Source organism: Camelina sativa, chromosome 10 (assembly GCF_030686135.1).
Source record: "Camelina sativa cultivar CO46 ecotype springtype chromosome 10, ASM3068613v1".
NCBI lineage: Eukaryota > Viridiplantae > Streptophyta > Magnoliopsida > Brassicales > Brassicaceae > Camelina > Camelina sativa.
In genome coordinates, this window is record NC_141889.1 from 22,780,116 (window position 1) to 22,793,845 (window position 13,730).

Here is a 13,730-nt window from a genome sequence, read left to right on the forward strand (position 1 = left end):
CACTAAAAAGCACAAAGCCCTCAAGCCTTAACTGAAAGCAAGGTTCAAAGACTTAGTTTACCAATTCGGGGCAAACAATTTCAACGAGAGTTTATTGGTTCAATCAGCCACACTTGCTTAATTTAATCAGTTTAGGTGATTTTATCATAATCCTATTATTTGACTACTTTTATTTTTTTGAAACGGTTAACTGTTCATTTTTCTTCTAGAACTGTTCCACGTTAAAAGTTATCAATCAACTGGTAGTTGAGAGACGTCTCTACTCTAGATGCAAACAGAGGATGACAATAGCCATAACGTAATTAGCTTTGGTGTCATGGTTCCTTTGGTCTGAACTCTTAATATATATATATATATATATATATATGTGTGTGTGTGTTAAAAAGAGAACACTTTATTTTTATTTTTGAAACTTAACACAAGCTAAAAACATAGCAGTTCCAAAGTCTTTCTCGCAAAAAAAAAGTTTAGTTAGACCCTTTCCTAATGCATGTAACATATGTTGCTTCAGGGGATAACAAGATTTCAAAGCCTTTAATCAACTACACGAGACTTTGTTGTCAATGGGGTACATACTCAGAAATTAAAACGCACATGAATCTCCTTCTACTTCAAACTTGAAGGAAATAACAGATTTGCAGGTTTACATTAATTTTTATTTGGTTAGACTAAGAAGAAAGCAAGTAAAAACATCTTTTATATTAAAAGTTAGTTCTCTGGTAATGCAGGCACAATTTCTGTTGGATTTAAAATGTTTAATAGATAATTAATTTGGTTCAAACAGAAAACAAAAAGGAGACCATAGTTAATGTCCCATATAAATTACTATGTTAAATTTTATATGGTGTAACTGTATCCTATATAAACAATGTCCATTCACCCCTTAAAGTATATACTAATTTAACTTATAATATTATTTATATTTTATTTTAAACAAAAAAGAATCCCGCGCGTAGCGCGGTGTATTCCCTAGTAATAAATAAAAAGACTCATAGTGAACCAATAAACTATGTATGTTGTAAATCACTTAGGATGGATCTCCATAACGGGCCCATACACGTCCAAGCCCATAAGGCCCATAGGCCACCTCCTCTTATTCTAAGTCGGTTTAGTAGTCCTAATGTATTTGGGCCTTGTCCGTTACTATATATATGTACTTATTCGATTGAATCAATAATAAGAAGAAGAGAATACAACCTCTTGTTTCTCTAGTTTCATAACACGTTATCAGCACGAGGTTGCTCTAAACACCACTGAGAAAATTCCCTAACCCTAAAACCCTAAAACGGCCGCACATCAAGCTCATGTTCGTTTCAAAGCTCACACGCGGAGGTTCTAGTTTGTGATCAATCCACGTTCATGGTCAGATTATGTTCGTGATCAAGCTTTGTTCGTGACTAGTCCAAGGTTCGTGATAAAAACTCAAGGTATATCCGAGGTCTTTAGCTCCCGGATCAATTCAAGTCAACCCCAAACGGTGTAAGGTAAATAAATCGAACCCACCGGACATACATTTATCAAACTTGATCTTGATTCTATTAGAACCCTAAAAACCTGCAATTACACAATCAACAAATCAAAAACCCTAAGCTTTGAAACCCTAAACTCTAAAACATTAAAATCCAATTGTATGAGGTGTAGAATTGCTTAGGATTGATTGTTTGTCATTGATTGATTGTTCTATGTTTAAATCCGATTATTATTGATTGTTTGTTTAAAATCAAAATCCTAAAATCAAACCTTAAAATCGGAATTGTTCTATGTCTTGCATGAAACCCTAAAACTAAAAACCTAAAATCAAAACCTTAAGGGAAAACCTAATCCTTTTTAGAAAAGGAAATTCTAATAAACTAAAAATAAAACCCTAAAGCTTTTGTCTTAATCCTAACTAGAAAAGGAAACCTTATCTAGAGAAAAGGAAAACTTGAAAACCTAAAATTATTTGCATATTTCCTTGATCATACTAGATTATATTTTTCTCTAAGATTGTTTCATGCATATATTAACTATAAATTAAAAGACAAAAACTATATATTAAAAGACAAGAAATTATTTAACAAAATTGGCATGGTTCGGTCTTAAATACCGCATAGCCTAGACGAAATTCACTCCATGGTTCGGTCTTAAATACCGCATGGCCTAGACAAAATTAATTCCATGGCTCGGTCTTAAATACCGAATGGCCTAAGAATAAAATGATTGCATGGTTCGGTCTCAAATACCGCATGATAATAATCAGGTGCTTGTTTTCTATTTTATAGATGTCAAAGATCAACAATCTCAAATATGTTGCAATTAATGTATCTGGAGACAACTATTTACAATGGGCATTAGATACTAAGATTACCTTGAAATCAAAGGATCTATGTGAATGTATGGAGGATGATAATGATACCACCAAAAAAGAAAGGTATAAGGCGATCTTGCTAATACGCCACCACCTTTATGAGAGTCTCAAGAACCAGTACCTTACCATAGAAAATCCACTTGACCTTTGGACAGAGTTGAAAAACAGATATGACACCAAAAGACGGTGCTCCTACCAAAGGCTCAATTCGGTTGAAAAAATCTAAAGATCCAGGATTTTAAATCCGTGGATGAGTATAATTCAGAGGTATTTAAGATAGTCTCGATCATGAAGTTATGTGGTAAGGAGGTTACTGAGGAAGACTTGCTAGAGAAAATATTCTCAACGTTTCATACTAATAACATACTGCTTCAGCGGTGAAAAGGGCTTTAAGACATATGCAAGTCTAATCTCTTGTTTGCTACTTGCTGAGCAAAACAATGAGTTATTTCTAATGAACAGTGCAACGAGACCTCCTGGTTCTGCCCCGTTACCTATGACCAAGAAAGAGCCTAAAGAGCCTAATGAGACTAAAGAGTCTAACTACGTCCAAAGAGACAAGTATCACGGCCGTGACCGTGGTAGAGGATGTGGTGGTCGTGGCAATTACCAAGGAAACCAATATGATGGTTATGACCGTGGGAACCGATCCGACTTTGGTCGTGGTCGTGGTAGAGGCCGTGGAATTTTCAAACCACAGCACAAGCCTAAATCGTTTTGCCACCAATGTGGTATGGGGAATCATTGGGCTAAGACGTGCAGGATACCTAAGCACCTTATTGATCTCTATCAAGAGAGTTTGAAAAAGAATTCAGAAGCTAACCTGGTTCATCTCGATGGTGAAGGAGATTTCGACCATGAGAATGATGACCAATTGGATTATGAGACTTCAGATTGTCTAGGAGAGGATAATTAAATTTAAATATTGTCTTGATTTAATTTCCATGTTTTATGCTTTAAATTTTATTTGATTATAATTTGGTTTAAATTCAATTATTTTATTTCCTTCAATATATATATTTGTTTGTTTTATTCTATTATGTCTAAAACATAATTCTTGTCCATATTAAGAAATGGCTGAGGACAAGAACATACAAGAGATACTTTGTTAATCTCATTTTGAAAAATGCCAACATTAGCACAATATCGGGTATAACAAGTTTAATTGAAGACTACGGCCAGGCACATATTCTTTTGCCTAATAGCACACATCTTGAAATAAGTGATGCTTTATATTCACCCAGCTCAAAGAGGAGCTTATTGAGTTTCAAAGATATTCGTTTGAATGGTTTCCATGTTGAAACTAAGGGTGAAGGAAACCAGGAGTTCCTTCATATTACTGAAATCACCCAAGGATCTAAGAAAATCCTAGAGACTATACCCGCATTATCTACTGGTCTTTACCATGCTAAAATAAATATGATAGAAGCTAATTTGGCAATGAACAAGATGTTCAATGCACAATTCACTTTATGGCATGACCGGCTTGGCCATCCGGGTTCTAACATGATGCGTAAGCTAATTATAAATTCAAATGGGCACACTCTTAAAGAGAGACTAGTTATCCCTAAGAATCTCACGTGTGTAGCATTTGCAAAAGGGAAACTCATTATAAGGCCATCACCTATCAAACTAAAGATATTTTCCACTTAAGACTATATGTCTAGATAATGCTGGTGAATTTACATCCCAAACGTTTAATGATTATTGTATGCCCATGGGGTGAGTGTGGAACATACCGTGGCACATGTCCATACACAAAATGGATTAGCTGAATCATTCATTAAACAAATTCAATTAATTGCTCGACCATTAGAGGTCGCAGCTTCCTTTGTCGGCTTGGGGACACACAGTATTACATGCAGCAGAGCTTATATGCATTAGGCCATCTAGTGAGCATAAATATTCGTCATCCCAATTATTAACGGGTCATAAGCTAGACATATCCCATATAAAAAATATTCGGGTGTGTCGTATATGTACTGATTGCACCATCACAAGAACTAAGATGGTACCTGAAAGGAGGATGAGAATATATGTTGGATATGATTCTCCCACCATTACTAAGTATCTAGAGCCAACTACGGATGATTTATTTAAGGCTAGATACGCGGATTGTCAGTTTGCTAAATCCAAATTTCCTATGTTCGGTGGAGAGACAAACAAGCTGGTCAAAGAAATATCATGGAATCAAACATCCTTAAATTGACAAGATCCTCGGACTCTAGCATGTGAGGTGATATATCATGGTTTTTGTGGTTTTTAACCATGATATAAGGAGTCTTTTAGAGTATTTTGATTTGTTTTCTTGGATGTTTTTGAGTCTTTACAGGTTTTCTAGGATTTTGGCATGAAATGAGCAAAATGGAGCAATTAGAAGAGATTTTGGAGCAATTCAGCTAAGGAAGAGAACTTGGAGCTGATCAGAAGTGATGGTGTCGATCGACACCACCCTTGGTGTCTGTCGACACCCCTGTTAGCCGCAAGAAGAGCAAGGTTTTGGATGTTTTACAAATCTGCCTCAAAGTTTTCCATATTTGCATCATTAGTCCCTGACATGTTTTAGGACATATATATATATATATATATATATATATATATATATATATATATAGTTTGTGGGTTTTAGAAACCCTGAAGTTTTATTATAGCAAGTTTTATTTTCTGCAATTTTGTGAGATTTTGAGAGATTTTGGGAGAGAGATCTGAACTGCTTTGAGAGAAGAATTCATAAACTCCCTCTTTACTCTTTCAATTTCAATTGCTTATTATTCAGAATTATGTTTTGTTCTTCATTGAATATGTCCGAATAGTTTGCTTGTTAGGTTCATAGTAAATTACAGGGATTTTATGATTTATTAGATCTGTTTATTTAGAATTCATTATCTTTCTAGATCTTCATCATAGGTTGTTCTTCATATTAATTCTTGACTGATCACCTAGAACAATTGCAAGCTCAATGGCTAAAACAGTTGCAAGCTCGATCTTTGACCTCTTGGCAACAAATTAAGGTGGCTTTCCTTAATTATTTTTATGATGATGCTATGTCTGATGAATTGAGAGTCAAGATGTCCTCCTTCAAGAAAAGACCAGATGAAGCTTTCAAGGCAGCTTGGGTAAGATTCAAGACCTATCAGAGGGACTGTCCACACCATGGATTTTCAAGAGTGCAACTGCTAAGCATCTTTTCCAGAGGAATTGACTGGGAATATCAGCTAGCTTTGGATGCTGCAAGCCATGGGAACTTCAAGACAAGATTTCCAGAAGATGTTGAAGCTTTGATTGAGAATTTGGCTTCCAGCAATAGCACTAAGAGAGCAGATACTGAAAGGAAGAGATTGAATGGAGGATTTGATGCAAACCAGCTAGCTTCTATTAATGCCAAGCTGGATTCAGTTCACAATCTTCTTGTGGGTAAAAAGTCAGTTCATTTTGCTGCTGAAGTTCAGACATTTGAGCCACAACATGAGACAAGGAATGAAGAAGCAGATGTCAACTATGTGTATGGAGCTGGGTATCAAGGTCAGAGATTCGGTGATCAGCAAAGTAACAAGCCTTACAGTGGAAACTCTTAAGGCTACACACCTAAGCCAGATTACCAGAAGCAGCAACAGAACAATGGTTATACTAGAACCTATGGGAACTCATCTTATCACTCTCCTCCTCCCCAGACTTCTTCTAAGAGTAGAATGGAAGCTATGCTAGAGCAACTTTTGCAAGGTCAGGAACAGTTAAGAGTGACATTCAATGGGAAGATTGATAATGTCTACAATGAGCTTACTGGGAGGATTGATGCATTGAATATTCATGTTAAGAAGCTCGAGAGTCAGGTTGCACAAACTGCTGGATCCGTCAAGAGGCAAGAGGGATTTCTTCCTGGAAGAACTGAGTCAAACACCAAGCATGCTTGCAATGCCATATTAGTAAGGGATGAAGATGATGGTGAAATTGTTTCTGCAGAAAAAGGAGAGCAATCGGCCAAATCTGAGACAGAAAAATCGACTTCAAATGTTGGTGTTGATCGACACCCCTCTTAGACAGAGTTGAAAGGGTGTACAAGCCAAAGGTCCCTTTTCCTAAGCCAAGAAGGTCCAAGCAGGAGCTTGAGGAAGCTAGATGCAAGGCTATGATTGATAAGGTGATGATAGAGATGTCTTTGATTGATGCAGTCAAATTTTCACCACCACTTAAGGGGTATGTGAAGAGAATGGTATCCAATGGTTTGAGCCCTGACGAAGGAGCACTACTTACAAAAGATGTCAATGCAATTCTGTCGAACCAGCCTGTTCAAAGTAAGAAAGAGAAGAAGCAGGAAGTGGTTGTCTCTAAGGAAGTAAGTGCAGTAATTCAGTGTAGAGTTGCAGAGAAATTACCAGATCATGGAAGCTTTGTACTTGATTGCTCTATCTCTGCAGAACGGTTTGCTCACTCACTTTGTGATCTAGGCTCTAGTATTAACTTGATACCACATTCTGTTGCTGGGAAACTTGGGATGACGAAATTCAAGCTAACTCAGATTTCTCTTATCTTAGCTGATAGATCCAGAAGAATTCCTGAAAGCATTTTAGAGGATATTCCAATCAAGGTTGGGAACTTCATGATTCCCACAGACTTTGTGGTGTTAAAGTATGACAAAGAGCTTGGTGATCCTCTCATCTTAGGATGATCTTTCTTGGATACAGCTGGTGCCATCATATATGTGAAGAAGGGACACATAACACTGAATGTGGAAGATTTGAGTTTGAAATTTGAGATAGATAAACTGAGAAGGGCTCCTACTATTGATGGACAGACTTTTTCTGTTGAAAAGGTTTCTGCTACTCGAGTTGCAGGCTTAGCATCGATTGATGCTAATGGAGCATCGGTCGACAATCCCCCACATCCGAGACCAAACTTGTCCAAAACAGTTGCTTCAAGTCAGAAACTTGTTTCCAAACAGAAAGCCCCCCACTCCACACTCCAGAGTCCTCAGGTAAGGAAAATGTATGCATCTTCTTCTCCCAAACCCCCTCCTATCATCAACAAGGCTTTCAAAGGACATAAAAGAAGCAAAACCATCCCTAAATCTCACCCTGGTCCTGCTCCTCATGTCCTTGGTAGGCCTCACTCTTCCACTGCTTATACACCACCTTGGATGAAGAGGACATTCTCTCGGAAGCATGCATTGCCATGTTCTGCTCCACCCGATGCTTGAGCTTCAACACAGTCAAGCTAATGACTAAAAACAAGCACTTAGTGGGAGGCAACCCACTTTGAAGTTTTTCTTTTCTTTTTGAGTCATTTTTCTTTTTGCATTGAGTCAATTTTTGTTTGAATTTTGTTTGAAATTATGAACTGTCTATCTATAATGTTGCTTTTAACTTGTGTTTGAGTGTTTCTTAACAGCATAATCATCCAAGGATTGATCCAACAACACATCAACACAACTATCTGCAACTAACAAAGAGTTTTGGCCAACAAAACACCATTCGTGATGAGTGTCGATCGACACCAGCTGGTAACCCGAAAACAGTTCATCTTTTCCTTACAATTTTCAATACATTTTTGTATCTTTTTGCTTTCCTCTTACTTGTGACACTGGGGACAGTGTTGTTTAAGTCCGGGGGAGGTTAGTACTAACTACTAACATATTTTTTGTTTTTAATGAGTCAAATTTTTCAAATTGTGTTGGAGACTATGATTTTTCCTTTTAGGTGTATTGCTTTGGTTGATTTATGCTGCATATTGAATCCACTAATCCGACTAATGAAAAACCCAATGGATGACCAGTAAACCAGAGACATCCAAATTTCCAACATAATCCATAAAAGCCTGAGGTAACTTCTGAACTCTTCATTTTACCTCATCAAGGAGATTGATGTTCATAGAGCTTGACTCCTTGTTTATGACTGACAAGTAAGATTTTCAAAAGAAAATGGTACTCCTCTCCCTTATTTAAATTGAAAAGATTACTCCTGAGAGCTTTGTTAGAAGAAAAAAAAGAGAGAAAATAAAAGATGAGATGATTTTTATCAGTTTAGAGAGGGAGGTAAATTACCAGTGACCTCATTATTCTACTCTTGAGTCAAATGATTACACAAAGCTTGGAAGCGAGGGGTAGGTAAATTACCGATGACCCCATTATTCGCCTACACCTTTGATTACTAAAAAAAACAGCAAAGCAAAGCTCAAAGAAGGATAAGAATAGAATAAGTCTGGAGGAGAGGAAGAATACCACAAGTTGTAAAAATATATATATCTTTCTTGTTATGGTATAGTAAGGGAATGAGTCTAGAAGGTTCTTGACATTGATCAAATTGATGAGGCCCACCGATGAAGGCTTAATGGAGGAAGTAGTGGAATTTGGTTTGAATTTGGGATGCTATGAATGTCAACGGAGAAGTACATGGGGTTTCTATGCTAAGCATATGGATTATGGTTTGAATTATCATGACATTACCTTAGAAAGAAAATGAGTTTCCGTGTTTTCAAACCTCTTTCACAGGTCTAAGTTTTTGTTTTGCTTGAGGACAAGCAAAATCTAAGTCTGGGGGAGTTAATATATCATGGTTTTTGTGGTTTTTAACCATGGTATAAGGATTTAGAGTATATTGATTTGTTTTCTAGGATGTTTTTGAGTCTTTACAGTTTTCTAGGATTTTGGCATGAAATGAGCAAAATGGAGCAATTAGAAGGGATTTTGGAGCAATTCAGCTAAGGACGAGAACTTGGAGCCGATCAGAAGTGATGGTGTCGATCGACACCGCCCTTGGTGTCGGTCAACACCCCTGTTAGCCGCAAGAAGAGCCAAGTTTTGGAAGTTTTACAAATCTGCCCCAAAGTTTTTCATATTTGCATCATTAATCCCTGACGTGTTTTATGACATATATATATATAGTTTTGGGTTTTAGAAACCCTGAATTTTTATTCTAGCAAGTTTTATTTTCTGCAACCTTGTGAGATTTTGAGAGCTTTTGGGAGAGAGAGATCTGAACTGCTTTGAGAGAATAATTCATAAACTCCATCTTTACTCTTTCAATTTCAATTGCTTATTATTCAGAATTATGTTTTGTTCTTCATTGAATATGTCTGAGTAGTTTGCTTGTTAGTTTCAGGGTTTTTCACAGGGATTTTGTGATTTATTAGATATGTTTATTTAGGATTCATTATCTTTCTAGATCTTCATCATAGGTTGTTCTTCATATTAATTCTTGACTGATCACCTAGATTTAATACCCTAGGAAAATAAATTGATATGAGAATATAATTGATTTTCTTGATAAAACCTTTTGATGAGCAAAATTACTTTCTGCAAAGAGATTTGATTTAGTAATTTTGTGAACTTATCTAAACCTGTTTTTAATGCTGATTTCTAACCTAGAATTTTACAAAGAGATTTGGATTTTCTGGTTTTAAATTTAGATAATATTTGCAGTGAGAACTGATTTATTTTACAGAAGAGTTTAGAGTTCTAGATCTGATTTTTAATTGTTTGAATCCTATTTAATTATTGATTTAATATTTTGTAATTTCCTAAAAAAATTCCCTGGACCTAGCTTTTTGATCTTCTTAATTTACAACAGTTTTATTTTAATATTTTGCATTGTCTATTTCATTTAAATCATCTTGTTTAGCGTAATCATAAAACTCTATAATTTATTGTGTAGTCTTGAGTCCTTGTGGAATTCTACCCCTAAGTATTACAGTACCTCTTAAGTTGAAAGAGTAGCTCTAGGGTTTAATTTGAGCATATCATGAGGCAGATGTCCAAAAGATTATACATTTAAAAAATCTAGCTAATCAATTGTCAGATTCCTTTGCTGACCCAAAGAGAGTTATGAAATCGTACATACCAGCTTGTAATGCACCAGTACGTATTGATGTTCAAAAGGAATACAATAATCAAGTTGCTATAGAGTCTAAGGAACGTTTGAAACGTGGTAGACCAATAGGTTCCAAAGATAAGAATCCTCGGAAATCTAAGAAAGGTGCAAATCAAACCGAGGTTAAGGAAATTATAGACATGGCCACGACAAATCCTAAGGTACCGAATGAGGTTTGGGACGATGAACCTCAAGGTCCTGAAGGTATTGATAATAATGAGATCTCAATAAATTATATCATGTCTGGAATTCAATGGAACCGAAAAGATGTCGACATCGATAAAATATTTACATACAAGGTAGCACTTGAAATAAATGAGGATCATGAACCCACGTCTATATTAGAGTGCACTCAAAGAAAAGATTGGTTAAAATGGAAAGAAGCCATTGACGTGGAGTTAAATTCATTAAAGAAAAGGAATGTGTTTAGTCCGATCTTAAGGACACCATTCGATATAAAGCCAGTGGGACACAAGTGGGTCTTTGTAAGAAAGAGAAATGAGAATAATGAAATCGTGAGATATAAGGCACGGCTTGTAGCACAAGGATTCTCTCAAAGACCAGAAATTGATTATGAAGAGACATACTCCCTTGTGATGGATGCAACGACTTTTAAATTTTTAATAAGTCTGGCTAAAAGAGAAAAACTGGATTTGCGGCTAATGGATGTAGTGATCGCATATTTATATGGTCCACTGGATAATGAAATTTATATGATATTACCAGAGGGTATTGAGCTCAAAGATAAGAATGCTTCTCGAGACCAATACTGCATAAGGCTAAACAAATCCCTTAATGGACTGAAACAAAGTGGGCGAATGTGGTACAATAGATTGAGCGAGTACCTAGCTAAAGAAGGCTATAAAAATGATCCCATCAGTCTATGTATTTTTATAAAGAAGTTTGCAAACAAAGGGTTTGTAATCGTAGCAGTATATGTGGATGATTTGAATATCCTATCAACCTCTGGGGAAATCGCCCAAACAGTTGAATATCTCAAGAGAAAGTTTGAAATGAAAGACCTAGGTAAAACTAAGTTCTGTTTGGGATTGGAGCTTAAGTACATGAATGATGAAATCCTTGTGTATCAAATGGCATATACTGAAAAGGTACTCAAGAGATTTAATATGGACCAAGCTCACCCATTGCCTAGCCCAATGGTTGTGAGAAACTTGAATTTGGATAATGATCCATTCGGTCCAAAGAAGGACGAGGAAGAGATTCTCAGTCCGGAAGTGTCATACCTTAGTGTTATAGGAGCGTTAATGTTTTTGGCTAGCCATACTAGACCAGACATTTGTTTTGCCGTGAACCTCCTAGCAAGATTTATTTCTTGTCCGATCCAAAGGCACTGGAACGGTATCAAACATATATTGCGTTACCTACAAGGAACTCTTAATTTGGGTTTATTTTATACTAACCATAACAAAGAAGGTTTAGTTGGTTTTGATAATACAGATTACCTATCGGATCCGCATACTAGGTCTCAAAGACGCATCTTTAAATTAAAGCACACTGCACACGCTTCTCCATTTTTCTTTATGTTCTATGTATCTTATCTTTCTGAGTTTAAGAAAATAACAAAATAACAAAAAAAAAGATATAAAATTTAGGAGAAAAAAAGGAAAAAAAAGAAAAGAAAAAAGGGTCTATATGTGGAAGATACGTTCCTATTATTACAGATAAAAGTAGAATGTTTTTACCTACGAGCACGACTGCGTAAGCGTGATTGGACTGAGTTGCCACCAATCATGAATCATGATGCACTCCGTTCTTGAGATTGATATCTTTTGAGTAGACAATACATAATTAATAAACACGAAGCCGCCTTTCTGACACGACAAGGGATCAAATTAAGGGAGGTATTGTATATTTCCATAACTTAAAGCAGAACACAGCATAGAAAGAATGAAAATAAGATAACACAGAACCACATAACCACAGCAGAACCCAATAGTATCTTATCTTTGTGAGTTTAAGAAAAAAAAAGATAAGAAAAAATGACATACAATTTAGATAAAAAGGGAAAGAAGAAAAGAAAAAATGGTCTATATGTGGAAGATACGTTCCTATTCTTACAGATAAAAATAGAATGTTTTTACCTACGAGCACTAGCTACTGCGTAAGCGTTACATATTTTCTCTTTAGAATGTAATACTTGGTAAAAGAAAATTCACAAATAGGATAATATGTAGTTTTTGCAACGACTTGATGTTATTCATTTACAAAGTGTGAAATGAAAATATACATACACCATCGCGTTTTGCTTGAATTAAAGATAATGTGGATGTTAAATGGACATCTATATATATTAGAACGTGTAACTATCGTGGCTATTAACCAAATTTGTAGTTTTTTTGTGGTTCCTAATTAAAAAATAGTTGTCATGCATGGGATGAGGTCTATGCTAATGATTAATTCTTTTCAACACAAAATTTATTAAATTATCTCATTTAGTCAATCAAAATGATGTTTTAATATAAATACTGCTCTGATTAATTACCACGTGAATGAGCTATTTAACATCTACTATGTAAGATGATTTGTAAATTAGTATGTACTTTAACGGACGTACATACGCTCGATACGTTTCTGAGCATTTGTGCAACGTGATTTCTCACGTACCTTTTTATGCATGATTGACAAATGTATGAAAGTTTCTTAATGAGACAAGAGTCTTGAAATCTCGTCCGTTACAAACACATCTATATATAACCTGTTTCACCATCCTAGAAATCTCAAACAATTCTCAAATACACTTAAAGAACAAAAACAAAAACAAAAAACTTTGAGAGTTCAGAAAAGTTGGTTAGGTTTTCAAGAGATGAAGATCCCAGCGGTAGTGTTCATTGTGTTCCTGATTGGTGCCATAATATTTCCAAATTCGATCAGAGCAACTGTGGTTGAAGGTTCCGGAGAAGAAGTGATTAATGTGACGTGTTCTCCGACGGAACTTAGTTCATGCTTACCAGCAATAACATCAGGAGGCGCACCATCTACACAATGTTGCACGAAACTCAAAGAGCAGGAACCTTGTTTGTCTTCCTACATTACAAATCCGCTGTATAGTACATATGTTAGTTCTCCAAACGCTCGTAAAACGTTGGCGGCTTGTAATGTTCCTTATCCTACTTGCTAGAAGTTTGAGATATTCCTAGAACAAGTTATTAATCTCTATGATAATAATAAGAAGTATTTTTAGAAAAATCATTATGTAACAAAATGCTCTGATGATAATGAATGATGATAATACGATTGGGAGTTAATAGTGATCTACACTGATGCCGAAACACAGCACACACGTTTCCCCACTTATCTTTATTTTCTATCTATCTTATTTTTCAGAGTTTAAATAAGAAAACAACACAACCAAATTTTAATCCATTCCCATTCTTAAAATAAAGAATTCGGTGCAAAAAAAATTATTCACGTAACTTTTTTTTATAACTTAACCCTACAATACAAATAAATGCAAAACAAAAAAAAAAAACATATTTTCGAACATTTTCTCTTTTAAAAAA

At 35.6% G+C, this 13,730-nt stretch overlaps 1 protein-coding gene across 1 annotated transcript; it reads left to right on the forward strand.

The window, feature by feature from the left end:
* The first annotated feature begins 12,940 nt into the window (after positions 1-12,940).
* Positions 12,941-13,475, forward strand: LOC104719482 (non-specific lipid-transfer protein 2). Its single transcript, XM_010437417.3, has one exon. It carries the CDS (start codon positions 13,034-13,036, stop codon positions 13,346-13,348), a length of 315 nt encoding a protein of 104 aa, XP_010435719.1. The 5' UTR covers positions 12,941-13,033; the 3' UTR covers positions 13,349-13,475.
* Positions 13,476-13,730: the final 255 nt, after the last annotated feature.